The sequence below is a fragment of the Balaenoptera borealis genome (assembly GCF_965194805.1).
Source record: "Balaenoptera borealis genome assembly, chromosome: 18".
Taxonomy (NCBI): domain Eukaryota; kingdom Metazoa; phylum Chordata; class Mammalia; order Artiodactyla; family Balaenopteridae; genus Balaenoptera; species Balaenoptera borealis.
Genome location: NC_138877.1, coordinates 22,637,465 through 22,662,623, shown reverse-complemented (window position 1 = coordinate 22,662,623; position 25,159 = coordinate 22,637,465). Strand labels below are relative to the sequence as shown.

General features: G+C 43.8%; 1 protein-coding gene and 1 long non-coding RNA gene across 2 annotated transcripts in view; one reads left to right on the top strand and one right to left on the bottom strand.

The window, feature by feature from the left end:
- The window catches only part of GTF2F2 (general transcription factor IIF subunit 2), a 145,190-nt gene extending 142,858 nt beyond the window's left edge, over positions 1-2,332 (top strand). The window contains exon 8 of the mRNA XM_082365744.1: positions 1,411-2,332. Within this exon, the coding sequence (XP_082221870.1) occupies positions 1,411-1,530 (120 nt within the window). The 3' untranslated portion in view covers positions 1,531-2,332. The remainder of the gene's footprint in view (positions 1-1,410) is intronic.
- A 7,364-nt stretch (positions 2,333-9,696) lies between these two features.
- LOC309615732 lies at positions 9,697-23,671 on the bottom strand. The gene is made up of 3 exons (XR_014237029.1): positions 18,942-23,671; positions 15,446-15,603; positions 9,697-14,798 (listed from the first exon to the last, which is right to left on the bottom strand). It is a non-coding gene; the product is annotated as an uncharacterized lncRNA (long non-coding RNA).
- Positions 23,672-25,159: the final 1,488 nt, after the last annotated feature.

Genomic DNA, 25,159 nt, shown 5'->3' with positions numbered 1-25,159 from the left:
AGTTCCAGTGCTAAACAGGTGACCCTAAATGGAAGTACTTTGTCAGCTGTAGAGCATTATACCAGTCTGTGTAAGGTGGTGTTAGATGACGTTGATTCACGCATACTCTTCAGCAACAGTGAGGCTGAGAAAACTAAGTAACACTTCGAGGACCCAAAGATGCCAGACTGTTAGAGCCAGAAGAATCCTTTAAGCAGATGCTGTGGATTTTAGTGTAGTTAAATCAGGCCCCTGGGGGCTTGTGAAATGCATAGTCCCATGCCTGGCCCTGGAGATTTTGATTCACTAGCTCTAAAATGGGGCTTATCTCACAGGCTCCCCATGAGGTTCTGATGCAGATAGTCTAGCACCACACTTGAGAAAGGCACTGCCTTAAACATTATCAAGGTAAGAGCTTCTCAGCCATTTTTCTAAGTAGTGCCTCATTTCAGTAAATTCTAAAAATTTACATAATATTACATCTTCCATCCATGGGATGAGTCACTGTAATGTACCTGTAACTGGTTCTTTGAAGCATACACATAAAAATTATTGTTGGGTTGGTTGGTTCTGCAGCAAAAAAAAAAAAAGTCCGTTTTAAATGATTAACTTTTCTGTCTTCCCTATTGATCAGTTTATAGTGAAATGCTTTTTCACCTTGGGCATTGGCAAGCAAAGGTGGGGTTTGATGTTACATTTGTCATAGCCATCATTTTCATGACTGTAGTAAGCATTTGGGTAATACTGAATTTTCAGGTGCCTGAAATACCATAATGCAGTGTTCTGCCCTCCATCATCATTCACCTCTTTCCTTTGGCGGAGCCAAGCACAAGAAAGCTGCAGCCCCCAGAAGAAAAATAAGTGGCCCAATAGCAAGTTTGAGAACTCACCTTAGAACTGAGAATTCTGGATACCTGTCATGTGCTTGCTTCATAGAATATTAATGTCCCAAAGATATATGTCATTTTTTTTTACTATATGCTCCTGCTTCTGAAACAACTGTTTCCAATCCAAGAATAACCCTATCTGACTGTGAACTCTGTGATGCCACTGAACTCAAGGGCACATTACACTTGGTATGCTGTGTAATCTTAATAAATTAAGCACCAGCAAATTTTCTAGTGTATTTTCATCTAGACTTTTCTTTCTTTTCTTTTTTTTTTTTTTTTTAGTTCTCAAGGTTGCTGGCATTCAGGACTTCCAACCCCTTTAATGCAAATGATCGTATATTTAATGCAGTTTTCATGTATTGTATGCGTGGAATCAAAACAGCAGTTTATTGAACTTCTTTATAGAGAAATCTTGTTGAGCTTTCAGGATCATAATTTTTATTACTAATAAAAATGTGGTTTGGTGTATCATTTTATTTTAAATCTTGTTTCCTGCATTCATAATCTCATCTGTCAAGGTTATTTTGTTTTTGTTTTTCAGTCGTACCTGAAGGAAATCTTAAAAGAAATTGGTATTCAAAATGTAAAAGGGATCCACAAAAACACATGGGAGCTGAAGCCAGAGTACAGACATTATCAAGTAGAAGAAAAGAGTGATTAAGAAGACTCGAAGCCTGCCTGCTAACAGAACAACTGAAGAGTGATGCGCTAAGCAAACGGCCTTGATACGTGAATCCTTGAGCACCATCTGTTGTAGGGGGAAAATGACTGGTACTTTAATTTCTCTAGGTAAATTTTTTAAACGATAATTCTTGTCAAGTTGCTTAAGTGATTTTTGAGGAAAAAGAACACATTTATTTATATACTTAATCAGATTATTCATGATGGGGTTGGGGGTTGAAGAAGGTTTTTCTTTTCAAATATTAACTTTTAAAATGTAAAATTAGGAAATGTTTTCTAAATGAGGACTCCCCGTCCTTGTTTCTCTCTGAGGAGTTGAGGTAATACAGATCCAAACTGAATGGCATAGCAGGAAAAAAGTAGTCAACTACAGAAACTCTCAAAAGGAATTAAAAGGAATTCCTTATTCTGAAATTGTCGAAGAACAAAGCTGTCTTTATTTTTTTTTAACAGGTGGCTGCGTTTCATGTTCACACACATTAATGAAAGGAGAGCATTTATGTTTGTACTAAGATAGCTGTCTTCATCATTAGCTTATTTTACCCTAGCGATAGTGACATGAGAAATGGAAAAAATCATGGTCAATTGGTCTTTCTTTCTTTCTTCTTTTAAAATAATTAGAAATTGGGAATTCCCTGGCCGTCCAGTGGTTAGGACTCCGCACTCTCACTGCTGAGGGCCCGGATTCGATCCCTGGTCGGGGAACTAAGATCCCACAAGCCCCGTGGTGTGGCCACAAAAAAAAAAAAAAAAAAAAAAGAATAAAATCATTAGAAATTAAATACGTTTCCAATTCAAGATATGTATCCCTCACCCAGATTATAAGTTTTTCAAAGACTGACTTTGCCCCCCAGCTTTTCCTGCACCCTCGGGCGTGCACTGAGTCTTGCTGTTTAGAGACTAGATGCGGGTTGTAGGGGTGAGGCTGATAGGTACAGACAGAAAGGTTTGGTGCCAGTCCCTGGGGAATGAAAGTGCTTCTTTTATCTTTCGTTTTAATTAATTTAAAATAAAAGCAATACATGTCCATGGTTAAAGTCTTTCTAGTACAAAATGTTATATATTAGGCAATCCAAAAGCATACCCACGAACAAGACCACCAGAACAAAAGAAGCTTTAGCAAACTAAACACAATGAAAAGCGTCTTTTTTACTTGTTGATTTTGTCAGCTGCAACCAGGAAGCAGCAAATGCCAAAATTTGTTAATGTTATGTAATTAAAGCAAATCAAGGAAATAATCTATCCACCGAGATAAATATTTTCCTGTATTATTTGATTTTTAGCAGCAGAGCACCAGAATGCCGAGGCTGGGTGCCACTGCATTAAGGAGAATGTAGTCCTTGCATTCCCGCTGTAAAATAAAATTGATTGAGGAGGGTGGTCCCATTCCCTCCCCCGCCTCCAGTTGTCTCGTCCTGCCTCGTTGTGGCGCAGGAACCAAATGTTGTATCCCCCTTACCTTTCAATTCCTAGTTACTTAAGCCTCGGTGTCAGAAAGCAGATGGACAATGGTGTGATAAATCCGTATAGAGCTGAGAATTCTGGACACCTGTCATGCGCTTTGTTCATAGTATATACCTTCCCCCCAAACCTTGTCTTTTTGGAGGTATGGTACTGCCCTGAAACAGACCTGTGTCTCCTCTACCCCTGCCTTTTGTTTTTGTGGTGACAACACCTGCCAGATTGAACTTGCTGGCTGCTGGTAGAGTTTCCAGGGCAGAACTTTGTCTCATTTTAAGCTATCCTTTGATATTTTCTGCAAACCTGGTTTCTTTAGCTTGTTGTAGTGACCTTGTACCTCATCACACCTGACAGTATCTGCTTGTGTCTCTTAAACAACTTGTTATCTATTCAGTAGGATAGCTAATCTAGGTGGTTGACTGGTGCTGTTCCTAATTTTTTTGAAATTGCGTCCTTATTTAGTACAAAAATATAGCTATTGGCCATGGAGGAGACTCTCCCTTCCACCTGGGTTCCCTTTTTCTTTTATTCCAGGATTCTCTTGCCCTGATAAACATGGTTTTGGCAGCCAAACATCCTAAACCCTTATAACCACTGTGAGATGGAGAGAAAGGAAGGCTGATAAGGGAGATACACATCTGGTAAGATGTCACATCTAAGAGGACAGGAAGGCCATATGTAACAAATGAGATTGTTAAACTCAACTAGTGCACCCACTTTGGGGATATTTTCACTGACAGAATGTAATAAGATTATAGTTGCTGGGCAGTGGAAAGCTTGGAAATCACATGTTGCCACAGTAACATCTAAAGTGATACATCTTAAAAAAGTAAACAGGTTTTGCTCTATTGTAACAGAAGCAGCTCTCCTGGATTTCAGCAGAGTTGCATTTGTTCCTAATGGTCTGTGAATACATTTTCTTTGAAGCTGTTTTCATCATTGTTGGTACATATTAGTGATAATAAAAGTAAACAGTGCCTGGCAATGTGTTAAATGCTCTAAAATATCTCATTTAATCCTCAGAATTAGTGCTAAGACATAATTTTTATTTTTTTAAATTTTAGAAGTATACCTTATATAAACACTATTACATCAGTAATATACAATGTTTTGTCATTTTATTTTTATAACCTCTTTATAAACTAAAAATGAACGCATATTATACAGAGACATTGAAATGACATGTACAGTATTTGTTCAGTTACTCTTGCCTAAGAGATAGTCAGGTTCTTTCTAGTTTAAAATCTATTTCTATGTCTCTGAAATGACAAGAAACTAATGATTCAACATATACTTAGATCTAATCACTAGATGTCCTTCTGCTCTACAGTAAACACCATCAGTATCATCAAGCGGTTAACTTGATGAGCATAAACATATTAACTTTATTAATGTGCTTATTAACCTTATTAATAAGCTTGTTAACCAGTCTCTCTTACAGATATTTTATGCTATTGACTAAATGCTTCTTTTTTATTATTAAAGCTTTGCTTAACTGTGTAGGTAACACAGGCTCATGTAACTACATAAACGATCTAGAGATATGTAGTGTAATGACCAGGTATTACACATAGAGAGGCACATTGCAACAATTCAGTAATGACACACTTCAGCAGATGCAATCAGATCTCTCCTGGGTTATAAGGTCTTGGAGGAACTGGGCACCGTTTGTTTTTTGAATAAAAATAAAACTGAATTAAAAAAAAAAAAGAATTAGTGCTAAGTAAGAGGTAGATAATGTCCATTTTATAGAACCATTTCCTGCCCAACATATTATCATGAGTACTGATCCCTCTTTAGGGGAATTCTACCCTTGGGGTAAAGTGAATACTAGAGTATACTTTCCCAGAAGCCCACACGTGCCCCCCTCCCCCGAGTCTTGTCTCCAAACCAGGAAAAGGGCTATCAAAACGGCAACCAAATTGTCTTTGGCACCCCTGCTTGAATCCAGACACCCAAACTTCCCTTACCCACAGGATGAAGATTACATTCCCTCCTTTAAAGTCAAGCTCCTTTTGCTGACATTTTAATCCCTATTACACTTCAAGTACCCAGGTAGGGTATGCAGCTTTATAGGAGTTCAGGATGGCAGTGGAATGTGACAGGAGGACGGGGCACTAGCTGATGGCCAATGCATTGGCCATTTTCCCTGGCATTTGTGTGACGGTCCAGGAGGTGGTAAGCTGGGTATCTTTTTGGTTCAGTTTTCATTGCTATGTGAGTCCAGAGCAGGTTCCTAAGCCTAATATCATTTTCATAGTGTGTAAGAGGAGGGAGCAGAGGTCACTTTTTTTTTTTTTTTTAAATTATTATTTATTTATTTATTTATGGCTGTGTTGGGTCTTCGTTTCTGTGCAAGGGCTTTCCTTAGTTGCGGCAAGCGGGAGCCACTCCTCATCGCGGTGCGTGGGCCTCTCACTATCGCAGCCTCTCTTGTTGCAGAGCACAGGCTCCAGACGCGCAGGCTCAGTTGTTGTGGCTCACGGGCCCAGTCGCTCCGTGGCATGTGGGATCCTCCCAGACCAGGGCTCGAACCCGTGTCCCCTGCATTGGCAGGCAGACTCTCAACCAGTGCGCCACCAAGGAGGCCCCAGAGGTCACTTTTTAACATTAGTTTTCTTCACATACTCCCATCCTTTCTTCTTCCTACTTCCTTTCCTTTGAGCAGGTACCACCACTGATTATACAATAGTATGATGTAACATCTGACAGACCAGCAGTATAAGTCTTTAATGGTTTAATATAAGAAAATTAAAAGCAACTATACTTTTGTGTCTTAGGAATTATCAGTGGTTAATTGATAATTATCAATAATTGGTTACTGATAATTGGTTAATTATCAATGGTTAATTATCAATGGTTAAATTTTTTTTTTAACTTAAAAAAGAAAAAACAGAAAATTAACAGCTTTTATCTGATTTTGTTAGAAATCGTCTAAATTAAAAAGGACTTTTTCAATACTCTAGCTTCCAGCTTAAACTAAATTCTGTCAAGTCATTTAGTCTTAAATTTTAGGGTTTTAAAGAATGATTTCTTGGGAATTCCCCGGTGGTCCAGTGGTTAGGGCTTCGTGCTTCCACTGCAGGGGGCCCAGGTTCGATCCCTGGTCAGGGAACTAAGATCCCGCATGCTGCGCAGTGTGGCCAAAAATTAAAAATAAATTTTTTTTTTTAAGTTTGTATTTTAAAAAAAAAAAAATGATTTCTTAAGGTATACCATATTTTTAAATGTTGAAATTTGTATTTAAAAGGTCTTAAGAAGATAAGAGTTTTTAACTATTTTGTAAATGTAAGTACACCAAAAGAGTATGTTGCTGGACTAAAACCTTTAGTCTGGTGGGGTTATGGAACGTGGTGGCGGTTTATTTGGCGAGTATTAATTGACCATGAATCTGTCCCAGGCGCTGTGGCTGTAAGAGTGCTAGGCATTAGAAACATTCAGAGTCTAGTTGGAAACAGAGACTGTAGACGGATAATAACACCGTGTGGGCACAGAAGTGTGAACTAAGTGTTACCGTCAATCAGGATATTCCAGTTAATTCATGTTGCCATTTATGCTTTACGTGGATTTCCAATTTTTAAAGCATCTGGATGCAGTAGTATATACTTAATTTTAAAACTTCTTTGAAAATAACCATTGATAATTCCTAAGACACAAAAGGATGTATACAATGCCTAAGAATCATTATTATGAGCACATACAGTGGATGTCTGCGGTACATCAGTCTTGTTAATAGAATACTAAAGTGCTTACTGGGCTAGTCCTCGTGACGTTTAAGCGTTACTTCTTTTTGCCATTCTAATTTCTCCTTGAACAAAAGCCTACCAACCACTTTAGCCATTTATTCGTTCCTTCATTCAGTGAAAACCCACTGACCTGCCCATTGTATGCCAGGCGCCAGGGGTAAAGGTGGTGTTTGTGATAATGTGCCTTACATGCCACCAGTTCTCTGCCTACCTTTCTAAATAAGCAGGAAGAATAGCTTGTGTTTATTGGAGTCCTACTATGTGCCAGGCACTGTGCTAAGCGTTCGACTCCTATAACTCATGTAATCCTCACAACCCTACAACAACATGGGTTCTCTTATCACCCTTGTTATACAGATGTGGAATTCCGGGCACTGAGAGGTTAACAAGCCTGCCCAAGGTCATAAGCAGTCAGAGGCATTGCCAGATCCACATCCCGGAACGGCACTCTACAGTGCAGGCTCTTAGTTGCTGTCCTGTGTTGATAATGGGCGCTGCGCTGCTGATTACCCAAAGCTGTAATTCACCTGCCCGTGTTTGGGAGGTTTTTGTTTCCTTTGTTCTTCTTATTATTATTGAGATATAATTGACATATAACTTGTGTTTGACTTCTAACTAATGGGCAGCAAAGTCTCTTCTGAGTTATTTTCTCTTCAGAGATTTATTTCCAATTCTTGTTCAGGTTCTAGAGTTTCTTACTTGTGGGATGAAGTTCCTTTTTTTGCTCTAGATTCAAATGAGGTATTTCCCAGGAATGAATGCAGGTGGCCAGTGCATTTGATTTGCTTACATTCTCGACTGCCCAGTGAATGTCCAATCCCAGGCTCATGAGAAAGATGCTGACTTGGCCGGTTGCAGTTGAGGGTCTCTGCCATGGCCTAGTGAGCACAAAGGAAGTTCATCAGCATAAGACTGCGGGTACAGAGCTGAGCAAATAAGACAGGTCCTTTCAAAAACTCACAGGGTTGAAGAAGACTTGGAAACAAATACATGGCAATATAGTGTAGTAAGTGCAGTAGTAGAAATACATGGCAAAATGTTTTAAGAGCTACCCAGATTAAAAGCCTGTGACTTACAGCAAATTGTTTACCTTCTGTTCCTCAGTTTCCTCATCTGCAAAATAGGAATATTAAGAGTATCTACTGAATAGAATGTGGTGAAAATTAAATGAGTCAATATATGTAAAGCACTTGGAACACTGCATGACACATAGAAAGTACTTTATAAGCATCAACTTTGTCATATACAAAATATGTGAAATATAGAAGTAGTACGGAGCATGAAATGATTGATTACATCTTTGAGGAATCAGGAAAGCCTTCTTAGAGGAGTTGATATCTGAAGTGGGTTTTGAAGCGTCTAGGAGTTTAATAAAAGTCAAGGGCAGGAAATACAGGAAGAACAAGTGTCAGGACATTAGGGAGCAGCCTTTCTTCACAAGGTGGTTGGAGTGAGAACCCACACCCCTTCAGTGTTCTTACAGATACCGCTCAGTAGCAGAGGAGTGTAGCTGGACGAGCTGAGTCCAGCCTCAGTCTCATGGCAGAACTTGGAGGTCACGTAATCGCACCCTGGGCCCAGGTGGAATGGATGAGGGTTTAGGCAGGGCTCACCTCCTTCGGTTGTACACACAAGCTCAAAATGATGCAGACGACGCAGTTGCTCCCTTATTTGTAGCATGCTTTTCACATTGATTTATTCCTGAACACATTTCTTTAGCATGGGCCTATTAAAGTAGCAGTCCAAACCAACCTTAGTGAATTATGTGTTAGAGGTTTGAGGTTCCAATCATTTGCCCCTCACCACTGCAAACTAATGAATAAAGATAAACAGGGAATAAGAGCTAAAGGGGTCAAATGATTCCATTTGGAGGCCCACTAACTCCTAGCAGAACTGGAGGACCTAGCCAAGAGCTGAGGCTGAGCTAGAGCTTTCTTTACTCATCCTTCCCCTCAGTTAGTGACGACTAGCCAGCCACTGGTTGTTGCTTGGCCTGACTTAACCATTTGAAGGTGAAAAATCTGGAGCAGCTGGAAGAAGACATCCAGATGGCCAACAGGTACAAGAAAAAATACTCAACATCCCTAATCATCAGGGAAATGCAAATCAAAACCACAGTGAGCTTTCACCTCACACCTGTTAGAATGACTGTCCTCAAGAAAGACAAGATGAGAAGTGTATACTGTTGGTAGAAATATAAATTGGTTCAGCCACTATGGAAAACAATACCAGGGTTCCTCAAAAAATTAAAAATAGATCTACCGTATGATCCAGCAATCCCACTTCTGGGTGTATATACCCAAAGAAAATGAAAACAAGATATCAGAGAGATATGTGCACTCCCATGTTTACTGCAGCATTATTCACAATAGCTAAGATATAGAAACAGCCTAAGTGCCCATCAATGGATGAATGGATAGAGAAGATGTAGTGTATATGTATGCAATGGGATATTGTTCAGCCATGAGAAAAAGGAAATCCTGCCATTTGCAACAACATGGATGGACCTTGAGGGCATTATGCTAAATGAGATAAGTCAGAGAAGGGCAAATAGTGTAGGATATCACGTACATGTGGAATGTAAAAAAGCTAAACTCCTAAAACCAGAAAAATCGTGGTTACCAGGGGCTGTGGGGATGGGGTAGGAGAGATGCTGTTTAAGGGTCAGACTTGCAACTAGTAGTAAATAAGTCCTAGAGAGCTGATATGAGTAAAGGCAACACTGTTGTATTAATAATCATCAAAATTGCAAAGAGACTAGATCTTAATTATACCAGCCACAAAAAAGAAGTAATTATGTGATAGAGGAGCTAACTATCACTACAATGGCAATTATATCACAATATATAAATTATCAAATCATGTTGTATACCTTAACACAGTTTTTTTATGTCAGACGTATTTCAGTTAAAAATAATTAAGTCAAAACACATCCAGGGGGGCTTCCCTGGTGGCGCAGTGGTTGAGAATCTGCCTGCCAATGCAGGCGACACGGGTTCGAGCCCTGGTCTGGGAAGATCCCACATGCCACGGAGCAACTAAGCCCGTGTGCCACAACTACTGAGCCTGCGTGTCTGGAGCCTGTGCTCCGAAACAAGAGAGGCCACGATAGTGAGAGGCCCACGCACCGCGATGAAGAGTGGCCCCCCGCTTGCCACAACTAGAGAAAGCCCTCGCACAGAAACGAAGACCCAACACAGCCATAAATAAATAAATAAATAAATTTATAAAAAAAAAAAAAACACATCCAGGCTTTCCAGAGGCAAGCACAGCCTGGCGTGCTCACCCCATGAGGAGTGAACATAGAGGTTCAAGAACGGAGGGTGGAAACAGAGGAATACAGCTGTGTCAGAGCTGTCTGATGCACTGTTAAGGAATCTTTGTTAATTCGGTGGAAACAGAGAAGATGGGCTTTACATACGATGGAATGGTAGCTACCAAAAGAGTTCTCAAATGAGTCCCTTTCTTAAGTCAGCGTACTGCCCAATTCCCGCCGGGACTCAGCTGAGACATTAGTGAGCATTCATTCAGCCATACGTTCAATTAACATTTGTCACATGTGGATCTCCAAAGAGAGAGCAGTAGTATAGCATGAAACTGCTGGTATCACCTCAGAAATAAGTAATGATCTCTCATCAGTGATGTTGCAAGGGAGACTTTAAAACTTCTATACAGGAGAATATAAAATACAAATAAAAGACTTGTCTCTAGACTGTATAAAGATCTCTCAATTCAGTAATAACAAAACAACCCAGCTTAAAAATGGGCAATAAATGTGGACATACACCTCACCGAGAAGCTATGGATGGTCAGAGGAGCACATGAAAAGCTGCTCAACATCGTTGGTCATTAGGGAAATGCAAATTAGAACCACAACAAGATAATGTTACATACCTGCAAAGATGGCTAAAATTTTAGCAACCTGACAGTTCCAAGTGCTGGTGAGCATGCAGACCAACCAGAACTCTCACACGTGAGAAGTGCTCATGGGAATGCAGAAGTAAACAGGTACGTTGAAAAGTAGTTTGGCATTTTCTTTGTAAAGCTAAACATACCACCATACAACCCAGCAATCCCACTCCTAGGTATTTGCCCAGGAGAAATGAAAATGGTACATGCACACAAACAGCTGTACACAAATGTTTAAGCAGATTTAATCCTAACTGCCAGAAACTGAAAACCACCCAAATGTCCACCAACTCGTGCCTAGATAAACTGTAGTGTAGGCATGCAGTGGGATACAACTCAGCAATGAAAGTAAAGGACCGAACGATACAGCCGTTCGGATGAGTCTCCAATGCCTTGTGCCAAGTGAAAGAAGCCGGACTTGTGGGGCTACATACTGTATGCTTCTGACTGTATGACATTCTGGAAACAGCTAAAGCTATGGGGATAAAAACAACTCAGTATTTGCCTGGGGTTGAGGGTGCATGAACGGGTTTACCGCAAAGAGACACAAGGGAACTCTTGGCGGTAATGGAACTCCTGATCGTGGCGGTGGTTACATGGCTGTGTTCGTTAAAACATAATCTGCACATTTAAAAGGGTGAATTTTACTGCATATAAAGTATACCTCAGTACACCTGGCTTTAGAAAGTTAAACTGGATGAAAACTGGAAAAAATATCCATCCATAGGGAAAGGTTAAACAGTGACTCATCCGTATTATGGAATGTCTGCAGCAGTTAAAAAATGAGATACAAGAATGTACACTGCCATGGAAAGAGTTCAGTATTCTTGAGTGTAAAAAGCAAGTTTCAAATCAGTGTGAATAGTAAGGTCCCATTTCTGTTAATAAAAGCAAAACAAAGTATGTATTTCTACATGAGCACACATGTATATAAACAAGAAAAAGTCAGGAAACACACCAAACTCTTAACAGAGCTACCTCTAGGGAGGAGACTAGAGTAGGGAGACGGGCAAGGGGGAGGTTTCTCTTTATGTGTGTGCAGTCAGTCCTCCCTATCAGTATTCACTGTACTGCGCCATTGTTTATACGGGACTTGAGCACCCGCAGATTTTGGTATCCAAGGAGGCTCTTGGAATCAATCCTCTGGATACCGAGGGATGGCTGTATTTTTATAATGAGAGTATATTACTGACTTGAATATTTGAATATGTGTTTATATATATATATATATATATATTACACTACCTATATTTTAAAAGGAGAGCATGCCTTTTATGAAATTAACTTACAAAGATACACCCTACTCCATTTCTACCCCACTGGACAATAGGGTTAGAGAATACGTCAAGTCAAGCCATCGAGGAAGAACCTCTCCCTAGAGGACTAAATGTGGGAGAGAGGCTAACTGCACTTCAGACATTTATTGAATTTCACCTGCTGCGTCCTAGGTGCCACCCTAGCTGCTGGGTTGGGGGAGCCGAGAGGCTCCATCCTCATCCTGCACGGCGAGCCCGGAGGACTGTGGATCGCTTCCGTCAGGGAAGGACCTGAGAAGTGGGTCAGTACCCTTTTAGAGTGTTTGAGAGAGGCCTGCTCTGTTGCCTTGACAAATTCTCTTAGGATTAACAGAGGTCAGTTCCATCTCCGAAAAGGAAGAAAGTGCCCAGTATGTGCAACAATGAAAGCCTTGAATTAAGTCCAGTGGGAAAAGGTCCACAAAAAGCAGTGGGATGAGTCATTTATACACGCACAATAAATTTGGAAGATGAGTGTCACTGAGGAAAGAGAAACCCCTCGCTTCTTTGATTTGCTGAATGTATGAGAAAGCAATTTGGAATAATTATTTCCTACTGTAGTAGGGGAGGTAAGAGATGTGCTGTTTTTAAAGCAGAGTAAACCAAGGTAAGTTCTCGAGCATGTCACCGTGGGGCTGTGGAAAAGCTGAGGCTAGAACTCGAGTCAGCTTGAGCTGAAGCTCTCGCTAATGCTGCCGGCCCCGCACCATCCACTTCCTCACGTCTCGTGCCTCCGGGTGAGGAGCCTGATCCCCGCACGGAGCCGGGGGTCTAAGAGGAGCGCGAGGGCCCCTCGCTTGCTGGGTGCAGGCCAGCCTTGCAGCGAGCCCAGGCAAATGGACCTGTTCAGACGCAGCTTCTGGAGGTAGTGAGTCCTTATTACTCACCGAGCTTTATATCCTCTCAGAAAATAAAACTCTTATTAATCACCTTCAGACAGCATTGGCAAGTGAAACCTTAACAGCATCAGTCAGCTCTGAGATTGCATTCTGTTAACCACCTACACAAAGATTCATCTGAAAGCCCACAAACCTTTGCCTGCAAGCTTAGTACATTGAAATGAGAACACCTCTGCATGTGGATGTCTCGAGTTAAATGCTGTTGCAGATGGTTACCAAGTAATCAACTGGGAAAGGATAGGAAAGAAAAACAGCATTATTGGACTTACCTGGTGGCGCAGTGGTTAAGAATCTGCCTGCCAATGCAGGGGACACGGGTTCAAGCCCTGGTCCGGGAAGATCCCACATGCCCACTAAGCCTGTGCGCCACAGCTACTGAGCCTGTGCTCTAGAGAGCCCGCGAGCCACAACTACTGACCCCACGTGCCGCAACTACTGAAGCCCACGCGCCTAGAGCCCATGCTCCACAACAGGAGAGCCACTTCAATGAGAAGCCCGCAACTCGAAGAGTAGCAACGAAGAGTAGCCCCCGCTCGCTGCAACTAGAGAAAGCCGGCGCGCAGCAACGAAGACCCAATGCAGCCAAAAATAAATTTATTTTTTTTAAAAAACCAGCATTATCTTAAATAACATTTTTTAAAACACTTTTCTGTTGGGCCCAAGTAGTTGATTTCCTCGTGAAAATACTGAGTATGTCCATCGAGGCTGGGGTATCATGTGCTAAAAAAGAACAAGGAGAGAGGCCAGGAAATTAGAATTGGGGTTTCACGTTTTCCATCATATCTAATACTTATTTTTGCCAGGTGCTTTTAGGTGGTTGCTGTTTGCTAGTACTCTGGGACAGAGAAGCTTGTGGTTTAGGGCAAGTGGCTGGAGGGAGACTGGTCAGCAGAAGAGGGCATCTGTACTTCGTGAGAAGTTGGCCAGGATGATCTCCAGCGTCCTGTCTGGTTTTAGGTTTCTGTATTTCTAAGCCGTGGGCCTGGCCGGGCTTGTCCGTCACTCTTGCCCATCCCGAGACTGGAACGGGGTTTATTATTCTCCCTGGCACACTCTGCACGTGGCACAGCCCCAGCTACAGCACACACGCTGAGTGGTACACATCGATGTCCCGCTGTGGACAGGATGGCAGGCACTAACCGGCGTGTGTGTTCCGGGAAAAGACCATTCGCTACTTGGCTTCACAGCATCACCTGCCCCCCACTGCGGGCCCGCCTGCTTCTGCACGTCTTGCCCGCGCCCGGAAATACTCATCTGTCACCCAGTCCTTACTCAACTCCGTCCTACCCGGGGCTCTATAGTTGTAAGAAGGAGAAATCCACTCAAGTTGGCTCAAAGGCAGGAAGGACAGCCCTCCGGGGGACTGGCCCTTCTTCCCTCCTGCTTAGGGGCCATGTGGTCTTTGCCGTTGGTTTGCCTCCGTCCTGCGCTCTGCAGGCTTCGCTGGCTCCAGAGGTCCACGTTTCCCCAGAACTGCAGCACGCACTTCGCTTTATCTTCCGCTCCAGCCTCACTTCTCCATGACTTTTCAGCCCAGCTTCCCACGGCTGACTGACGCTAACTCTGGGTCCCATCTCCAGCTTTCCTGCAAGAATCTGATTGCTGCCCGCTCCTAATCGGACCAGTGGAGGGAAGCGTGTGTCCACAGAGCCCCCGCCAGTGCGGGGACAGGAGGGCTTCCCAAGGAAGCGGTTCTGCTAGCCGAGCACCCCCGAAGGCGACCACGGTGCCCTCCCAACAGAGTCACTCAGGAATGCACGTCTGGGGATAGAAGAATCCTGGGGTTCCGCTCCAGTGTATTCCTCTCTGGTGAGAGTCTGTGCCTGGAGTCCCACAGCTGAAGAGAGAGGACACTGGGGAAAGATGCACCAATGAAGCTCAGGTAATGGTGAGAATTACGAGAAAAGGGCCTTCTGGCTTTAAATTCCTGGGATTTCCCTGTAAAGATAGAAGAACAGAGACTACTTATCCGGTAGAAGAGAAGGGTGACATGCTTATGTGCAGATTCAGCTAATAAAGGACCATTTCACACATACCATTAGCAATAGTTTTAAAATATTTGATTTCCAGTTCTGAGAAGGTTGAGGTGATACTTGTATTTACACACTGCTAGTGTGCACCGAAAAGGCCCTTTTAACATCTGTTACAGTTTAACAGCCCTTTCTGTCCCCATTCTACAGACACAGAAAAGCACAGAGAGGTGAACCATCCCCAGCGCCATGGTCTCTGCAGCCCCAGGACCCTTGAACCTCCCTAGTCATCAGAATCATTGTGGCGGGAGGGGGCGTGCAAAATGCAGACCACTGGGCGCCACCCGAGAACTGAAACATCCCTGGAGTGGGGCCCTGGCTCTGTATTTTAATGAGGTTCCACAGTTAACTTCTGACGAGCAGCCAGATCTGGAAGCAGCTGCGCGCGTCAAAATTTCCAACCCCAGAACAAATAAGGGAGGTTGTGTTTTCCCGACCGTGAAGGGCTTGTAGGAACGTTTCCAGCTTTCCTGAAAAAGTGCGGTGGTATCTATTATGTATGCCTCACACCCCACACCGCCTACCCTGAGAACCTGAGGGCGAATCCACACTGACCGTATGATGTGGACACCTCCTGAGGCCTCCCTGCTCTCGTCTGAAGTCCAAAGATGAGAATACTTCCATCCGGGACAGGAGGGTTCCGTGAGGGTTTGTGGCTCTTGTGGCTCAGTGTCTGCCACGTAGTGTATGTTCAAAAATGTTTACTGTTGAATCTGTCTGCAGAGATAGTGTCACTAAATGATAAAGGTAACCTGCACTTTGCATCTTCCATTTCTAGCCATTTCACAGGAAATGGCCAAAACCATTAACAGGGATGAAAAGTGGAAGACCTAGGAGATCCAATATTGGATAATGGCAATTGTTTTTATCCAACAGGCCAAATATTAACTCCAGTTTGGGAAAAAACAAAGGTAAATATTGACTGGCCCTCAAGCCTTGCTAACTGGTGTAGAACCCTGTGGGTTCAGGTGCCCCAAGACCAGGTCTCCCCTCACCTCCACTCGCCCCAGCAGGGCTACCAGAGTGAGCGAGCCAGTCTGTCCGGGCCTGGATCCCACACCTCCTGTCAGTTTTCCTATCAAGTCCCTCCTTGGGGTGAGTGTCCCAGTGTAAACAATGGAAGGAGGAAGCACTCGTCCCCCCGCAGTGTGTTGTGCACAAACTTACCCTCCAAAACACCAGTCATTCGGGATTTTAGGTCCCTCGTTTCCTTCAATGTCTGCTCCGTACATCTCAGGAGATAAGAGCACTAAGAACAGATGGAGAAAATGCCTCTTCATGGTCCCTCCTTGGAAGGCAGGCACTTTCAGTTGTACCCTTAAGTCCTACACGCTTTGGGGTCCACAGTGGTGCAAAATAGAAAGTGTGTGATGCTCGGAGTTCTCACTGGGTTGGTGCCATCATTCGCTTTGGTGACACACACGGAGACCTAGACACCTCTGAACAGGGGAGACCCTCACCTTGTTGGGTAACAAGGAGTCTGGACACATCTTTGTTTTGGTGCGATGGTTGGCTTCTCACACCTTGAATGAGATTGATATGAGAACTTATCTCCAGATCATGTTTGTTTTAATGATGAACAAACCGTATCTTGAAAACAGTTTGCTGCCTCATCGTGAACTGAGTGCACAACTGTTATTTATCAAAGCAGAGGCTACACCTACACGATCTACTTTGGGTTTGAAGAGGGTGGTGATGCCACAGCTCATGAGGACTGACTTGCCAAATTAATCTAAATTGGGTTGAATAGCAATTCCAGCAGGCGGGCTGAAAACCCTCGGCCTGACCTCGGAGCTCGGGATGGTGGAAATGAGCGTGATACAGCCAGCAGCGGGGTCAGCCTGGGGGCTGTCTTTCTAAGCAACTGTCTCAGGGACCTGACAAAGGAAATTTAGAAGCTCCGTCAGGCCTGCAGGAGCCTCCTCTAGTTTTCCTGGCACCTGACACCATCCCCTCACTTGGCTACAGAGAGACTTGATAATAGGGGCAGAAATAGCTCATGCCTCTCGAGTGGGAAAGGAGAAAGGAAGTGTCCTGGCTGAGAAGTTAGCGATTCCCTTAAGGCTTTGACTAAACTTGTGTAAAGGGAAGTCTGGGGTCTCGCATTTTGCCATTTACGTCAGGCCCCATTGTCCAGAATTTGAAAGAAATTAAAAGGACCTAAAGAAATCAGACTGTGGGAATATTCAAATTAATGATCAGTGAAGGGCTTTCCCTGGTGGTTCAGTGGTTAAGACTCCACGCTCCCAATGCAGGGGGCCCGGGTTCAATCCCTGGTCGGAGAACTAGATCCCGCACGCCGCAACTAAGAACCCGCATGTGGCAACGAAGATCCCGCGGGCCACAACTAAGACCCAGCGCAGACAAAATAAATAAATAAAATTTTTTTTTTTAAAAAGCACTATCATTTAAAAAAAAAAGATCAATGAAAACATAGCTCCTAATTGCACTGCTTCAGTTTATCATGTGTAAGTAATGTGAACCACACCCATCCTCAGAAAACATTTGAGACCACTTAAAAAACGTCCTGTACAGGGGCTTCTTGGGTGGCGCAGTGGTTGAGAATCTGCCTGCCAATGCAGGGGACACGGGTTCGAGCCCTGGTCCGGGAAGATCCCACATGCCGCAGAGCAACTAAGCCCGTGAGCCACAATTACTGAGCCTGCGCTCCGCAACAAGAGAGGCCGCGATAGTGAGAGGCCTGCGCACCGTGATGAAGAGTGGCCTGCGCTTGCCGCAACTAGAGGAAGCCCACGCACAGAAACGAAGACCCAACACAGCCAAAAATAAATATAAAAATAAATAAATAAGATTACTATTAAAAAAAAAAAAACAACTTCCTGTACAGATGAGAGAAGCGGGTTCAATAGAAAAGAGTAGAGGCTCTGGGGTAGGAACTCTGGCTCAAATTTCAGCTATTTGGGGACAGCCTCTATCTCTGCATTTTCATTTCTTCCTTATAAAGGGTACAACAAAGTGCCTACCTTACATTGTTTCCTGTAAGGGTAACACTATAGTCTGTCAAAGAATATGTAAATGTTAATTTTTTTTATTAGTGTGGGCCCTTTGAGTTACAAATGACAGAAAGTCAAACTGGCTTAAGCAAAAAATAGAATGAATCTGCCCCATGGACCCAAATATAAAGGATAGAAATGCAGCAGTGTAATAATGTAGTTTATAGGTCCTTTTTTTTTTCTTTTTGGCCGCACTGCGCAGCATGTGGGAACTTAGTTCCCCGACCAGAGATCGAACCCGTGCCCTGCAGTGGAAGCAAGCACGGAGCCCTAACCACTAGACCATCAGGGAATTCCCTATGGGCCCGTTTCTTGAACACTCATTCCACAATGTTATAATTTATTGGAGGCTTATCAATAAGGAACTAAGCTCATGCTCCCCAGATCACCACATTCTGAGACGGATTCAGTACAAGTACTGAGCTTATGAAACCTACAGGGTTGGTGGTTTGCTTGTCCGCTGGGTCTTCTTTCTCAAATCTCCATGCTTTTAGAGCCCCTGACCTCCTCCTCCCTGGTGTCACTCTGCTGGCAAACATGCCCAAGGAGACTCAGGAGAATTCTTCTTGCTGATGTTTTAAATTTCCTTCTTCAAGAAATGGTTCCAGAGTAACAGGTTTTAGGGAGATATGAGAATTATGAAGTAGTGGCACTGCTAAAACTCCTAGGCCCTGGGGAAGAATTTGTGTGAACACAACTGCTCTTGAAGCTCAGATTGCCTGGCCTGGTGGGTCAGCGGCGGCGGGAGGTGGAGGAGGGAGACCCCAGGCTGCTGGGTGAGAAGGCCACATGCGGGTCCTCCTACCAGGTTGGCATTTGGAATCAGTGTTTGACCCTTCTCTGGCACACGAGACATTTCATAAAGACTTGTTAACTGAATAAACGGATAAAGTTGAGAACTAAGATGGAGATGGATAAGGAGTAGAACAGAGATGTTCTGAAGAAAGAAAGAACCAGAGTTAGTAACTTATACGGGGGATGAGGGAGAAGAAAGATCCAAGATGAAATGACGACTTTGGATTTTTTTCTTTACTTACCACGGATTGGTAGAGAAAAGCATTGGCAATTCCCATCTGGACTTGATGACACCGGACTGCAGTCAGGGCACTGAAGTTGAATGTGTGGAACTAGAGACTGGAGGTCTGGAGGCAGCAGTGACACGCAGGTGACAGTTGCTGGAAGTGGAGGAGACGAGCAGAGGAGAGAGACTGGTGGAGCTTGACAGGAAACCTTCGCCATCAGATAGGCAGTGGTGGTGATGGTGATGTTTTTATGTAGAGATGCAGGAAGCCTGGGCCGCGTGGAAAGAGAGTGGAAACGTTCCCCCACTGTCCTTCAGAAATGGCCCCTGCTTCATGCCACGTGCCAAAGCTGTGCCCAGCAGTGACAGGCACACTTGTATCCGTATAGCCCACTTCAGCTCCAGAGCATTCCTGACGGGTTTCTGGGAAGGACAAACCTTTGTCTCCCTTAACTCGACTTGAGGAACTGGAGCTGCTGCGTTTCCTTGGGTGAGAGGGTATTGGGAGCCTTGGGCAGGTTAAAATGTGAAACTCCAGTTTAGCTATTGTCCCTGTGCCCAGCAGCTCTGTAGAAGGTTAATTCTTCCCTCTGTTGGAAGAAACTGAGACCCTCCAAAGGGAGATGAGTCCCTCCCAGCTGCCTGCCCATCAGTCCCTGACCTGAAGGAATCAGCCAGCAGCCAGTGGGCAGCCTGGGGCAGAGGGGCCGAGCCAGGCATCATGAGCAGCCGCTAGCTGTGGTCCAGCATCCAGCTGGGCCCAAGGCCTGGACAGAGCCCCTCCTCTCTCCCTTCGGCTCCCTTCCTGGTCCCTGTGTCTGCATCTAGCTCATCAGCGCTTTCTCCTTCAGCGTCTGCCCCCAGCTTCTACTTCCCTCCTGCCCCCGTGTCCCTCCCCGCAACCCTCACCCTCCCGCGGGTCCCAGCTCCTCCCTCAGCATCATGTGAGTCCCTGCCCAGCTGCCTGGAGAATCTTCCCACTCAGAACCCCTCTGCCTGCAAGTTACTGGGAATAATTTAATTTTTAAATTGATTCCTCACCCCTGCCAATCAAGAACCCATGCCCCAGGAGAGGCAAGATAGGAGTAGGGAACTAAGAGGTACAAACTACTGTGTATAAAATAAGCTACAAGGGTATACTGTACAGCACAGAGAATATAGCCAATGTTTTATAATAACTTTTTTCTTTGGCCACACTGTGTGGCTTGCAGGATCTTAGTTCCCCGACCAGCGATCAAACCCGGGGCCCAACAGTGAAAGTGCCAATTCCTAACTACTGGACCTCCAGGGAATCCCTGCTTTAATTTTTTTAAAAAAGAATGCATGTCTCTTGTAGAAAACTGAGGAAGTATAGAAACGTAAGAGAGGCAGAAAAAAGATCGTCTATGAAATAAGCAGATAGTACTTAAGTTTTTTCATAGAGGTTAACATTTGGTCCCTGATTCTGAGCCCTGCTTCTTCCTATAGCTGTGTGACCCATGGCCACTTACCTACCCTCTCTAGGCCTGTCCGCGTAATAGTGATATTGCATCCATCATGTAGCATTGAGGATAAAATGAGCTAATACTCATAGCACATAGTAGAGCTTAACAAATAATAGGCATTGGTATCAACTAAGTGGCAGCAGTTATTATGATTAGATACTCAGTACACGGGGCGAGGGGTGACTGTTACTGCCGTCCACTGCCAGCTCAGCACCCCGGGAAGGTCTCACCAGGCAGGACAACAGAGAACCACTGCCGCGGGTGCTGGTAATGCCTCTGGATTTGAACAAGCTCCCCGTGGAAGGTGAACAAATAGGTTTGGGTCCCGTAGTGCTGGTGGCCTCCCTCAGGACAGATTGGTCCTGGGGATCCTTTTCCAGCTGGTCTTCCTCACTAACCACTGTGCTTCACTGCCAGGCTCTCTGCCAGTTCTTTCTGGTTCACCCTCCAGACCTCCCTGGCCTTTCTTGCTTTTCCTCTCTGGCCTTTAACCTGACCTGCTTGCTTCCCTGACTCCCTGCTTCACTCCCCAGAGAAACTGATGACAAAAGTGAGAGACCTCAGGCAGTTTATTTTACTAACTAGTTTTTTTTTTCAAATGTACTTATAAAAGTACATTTTGCAGTGTGTATATATACATATGTTTAACACAAATAGACTCATAGTGTGTATACTCTTCTGCAAGTTGCCTTTTTAATGTATAGTGGACATCTTTCCATATTAGTTTATAAAGCTTAGCCTCCTTTTAACAGCCTCATAGGATTTATGATAAGGATGTACCATAAGTTATTTAAATGTTTTGCCTATTTTAGGTGTTCCCAGGTTTGGGTTTCATTTTGTTCTGCTTTACTTTATAAACGATACTGCACTGAACATCCTTGCCCACAGATCCTTGTGTGGTGTGGCCACACCCATTTTAGAAGGCACCATCCTTCAATAAGGGGCCAGCGTCTCTAGGAGGATCTGGCAGTCACAGTGGTGGTGTGTCCAGACCTGACTTCCATCCTGATTCTACTCATACTTCAGGGGCCCCCATGTAAACAGTTTGCAAATCTGCTACAAAAGTTCATGAGGAGCCAGGTTTCCATAAAGACTAGGATCACCAATCCCTCCAACCCCTGTTTACCCACCTTCACTTCAAATATCCATGCAGTGAGCTTTCTCTTCCTTTTCTGATAACCAAAAATAGGTTTATTTCTACCTATTCAAGGTCAGGTTTTTACTTTTTACATTTTCTTCTCAGAGTTTGAATGTGCTCACAATCTTCCCATTCCTGGCTGCCTGTTCATATTTTTATCTAGACCGTGACTTCTACAGCTTTTTGTTTTCCTGGAGTTTAAAATAGCCTTTTTTGTTCCCCTCTCTATCTTAACCTTCAAGTGTTTTCAAGTTCTCAGTCATGCTAATAATTCCATAGGATTCCTCTTTCCCATCTGGAACCATCAGTCATCTTTCTCCAAGCTAGATTATCCCTCTGCCCTCCTGGGAGTTCTCTCATCACTCATCTTTATTTTCCAATCCTTCAATTAAGAAGATGTTTTAATCACAATTTTTCCGTCTCCAAAAACTCTGTTCTTTGATTTTTTGAATTTCATAGCATTGTGTTCTTCTTTCACAGATGCTCTACCTTTGTGACTTTCTCTTAGGGCACTAATTAGAGGGTATTGCTGTTTGTTATGGTTCTTTTCTGTCCCTTGAATTATGTCTGTTTTCTGTTTCTTGTGAAGTTTGTCCTTATTTTGTGCCGAAGCCTTTCTTGATGATTCTTGCTTATTTATTCACATTTTTTAAACAAGGGAATTGCATGTTTGATTTGGAGCTCTGTGTGTGTGGGCAGGCCTTTCAACTAACAGACTTCACTTTGTGGCGAGCAGGTTGGGAACCTGGCCATGGTTCTGGGGATCCTGAAATGCCAGCATGTGGAGGACCTAAATATGGGACATCACACATTCCCACTGCCCTGATTTTCCCCAGAGTTTATCCAGTTTTTTAAAGAGAAAAATCCTATGTAATGTCATGTTATATTTCAGATAGGTAGATAGATAAATAACCTCACAACTAACTAGGAAAGTAAATATTATCTCCATGTTTCAGAGGGATACAGTTAGCCTCAGAGAGGTTAAATAAAACATCCAGGGTCATGCAGCCGGTGCGAAGTGAAGGGAGAATTAAACTCAGGTCTCTCTAACTCCAAAAGTCATATGATCCTAACCACAAGAAATGGATGGTTTTGGTGGAGCTTGGCTTACCTCTCTTCCCCACTGAAGGATCTTTGTTCAGGTCTTATATAGAAATTGTAGGATCTTAGTGTTGAGAGAGTTACCTTGCTTTTAGCCTCTATTCAGCCTTATTCTTTATCCTCAAAAGAAACAGCCAGATTCCCTGGCTGTTTGTTAAGCTTGACTTTCTTGACACAAAGAAAAGTTCTTGGCTTGGCATTACCCTTTCAGGCCCTTTCCCACCAAAGCTCCTTGCAAAGGGCATTGCACTCAGGTATGTTTCTGAAGCTGAGGGCTACTCTACTGGAATTGTTGTAGCACCATATTGTGCTGGGGTCGGTGACAGAGCTATCTGATGCCTGGGCACTGCCTCTGTTGTTGACAGAAGTGGAGGCTGTCTGCTGAGTGATTGTCAGAGCCTTCCTCTCTTAACTTTTTAATGTCATCCAAGGTCGCTGTGAATTAGAACTGAGTTCTCAGCCATTCTCCAATTCTGAGGTTGCTTAGAACTTCTCTACCTCAGAGCCCTCATTTGTGAAAAGAGAACATAAGAATCATTCCAGGTACTATTCAGGGATGGCTAGTGTCAGGTCATACAAGAGAAGTCTTGGGATTGTTAATTATGAAGCAAAGTGATCCAGTAACTCCCTGAATGACTTTATTGAATTTTATTGTTTAATATAACTTGTCATTTTCTAGAAAGTCTGCATGCAGAAAGCAACGAGAGCATTCCCATCCAGAAAGTAGACAGCTTCTCCCTAACACATCCGTTTTTACAGTTGTGAGATAATATTAATATATATATATATATATATATATATATATATATATATATATATATATATGTGATAGGACACACATACACAGCCAACACAAACCTCTTTAGAAATCGTTTTCTGATCCACAGAGGAGGGAGGTCTTTGTACTCATAGGAAAATAAACTTCTGGTATACATTTAAAAATTTGTTTAAATACACATTTTTAAAACAGGAACAGTAACATTAAACATGTAAAATGTGCATTTGAAAAGATGTTTAAATATGCATTTTTTTTTTTTTAAAGGGAACGCTATTTATTTATTTATTTATTTTGGCTGTGTTGGGTCTTCGTTTCTGCGCAAGGACTTTCTCTAGTTGCAGCAAGCGGGGGCCACTCTTCATCGCGGTGCGCGGGCCTCTCACCGTCACGGCCTCTCTTGTTGCGGAGCACAGGCTCCAGACGCACAGGCTCAGTAGTTGTGGCTCACGGGCCCAGCTGCTCCGCGACATGTGGGATCCTCCCAGACCAGGGCTCGAACCCGTGTCCCCTGCATTGGCAGGCAGACTCTCAACCACTGCGCCACCAGGGAAGCCCTTAAATATGCATTTTGAAAACAAAGTGAGGGGCTTCCCTGGTGGTGCAATGGTTAAGAATCCGCCTGCCGGGCTTCCCTGGTGGCGCAGTGGTTAAGAATCTGCCTGCCAATGCAGGGGACACGGGTTCGAGCCCTGGTCCGGGAAGATCCCACATGCTGTGGAGCAACTAAGCCCGTGCGCCACAACTACTGAGCCTGCGCCCTAGAGCCTGCGAGCCACGACTGCTGAGCCCGCGTGCCACAACTACTGAAGCCCGCGCGCCTAGAACCTGTGCTCTGCAACAAGAGAAGCCACCGCAATGAGAAGCCCGGGCACCGCAACAAAGAGTGGCCCCCGCTCGCCACAACTAGAGAAAGCCTACGTGCAGCAATGAAGACCCAACGCAGCCAAAAATAAATAAATTTATAAAAAAAGAATCCACCTGCAAATGCAGGGGACACAGGTTCGAGCCCTGGTCTGGGAAGATCCCACATGCCACAGAGCACCTAAGCCCATGCACCACAACTCCTGAGCCCACGTGCCACAACTACTGAAGCCTGCGCACCTAGAGCCCATGCTCTGCAAGAAGAGACGCCACCTCAATGAGAAGCCCGCGCACGGCAACAAAGACCCAACACAGCCATAAATAAGTAATTATTTTTTTAACAATTAAAGAAAAAAAAAAGAAAACAGAGTGGTAGCCAGCCTCCAAGAGGCTCTCCTATGACCTCCTGGTATTCACACCCTTGAGTAGTCAGTCCCCTCCCACATTGTATAGGGCTAACTTGTGTAACCTTTAGGATGTTGAGGAAATAATGGCGTATGACTTCCGAAGTTAGGCCACAAAAGATATTGTGGCTTCTACCTTACTTTCTGTTGGATCTCACTGTGGGGAAAACCAGCTGCCTATTGTGGAGACACTCAAAATAGCCCTGTGACGAGATCCACAGGGCAAGGAATTAAAGCCTCCTACCAACAGCCATGAGAGTGAGCTGCTTGGAAGTGGATCCTCAAGCCTAGTCAGACACTCAGATGATTGCAGATTCAGCTCATATCTTGACAACAACAATTTCATGAGAGGCCCCAAGCTAAAACTATCTAGCTGTCACACCTGAATCCTTGACCTATAGAAACTGCAAGATAATAAAGGTTTATTGTTGTTTTAAAATGCTAAATTTGGGGGTTATTTGTAACACA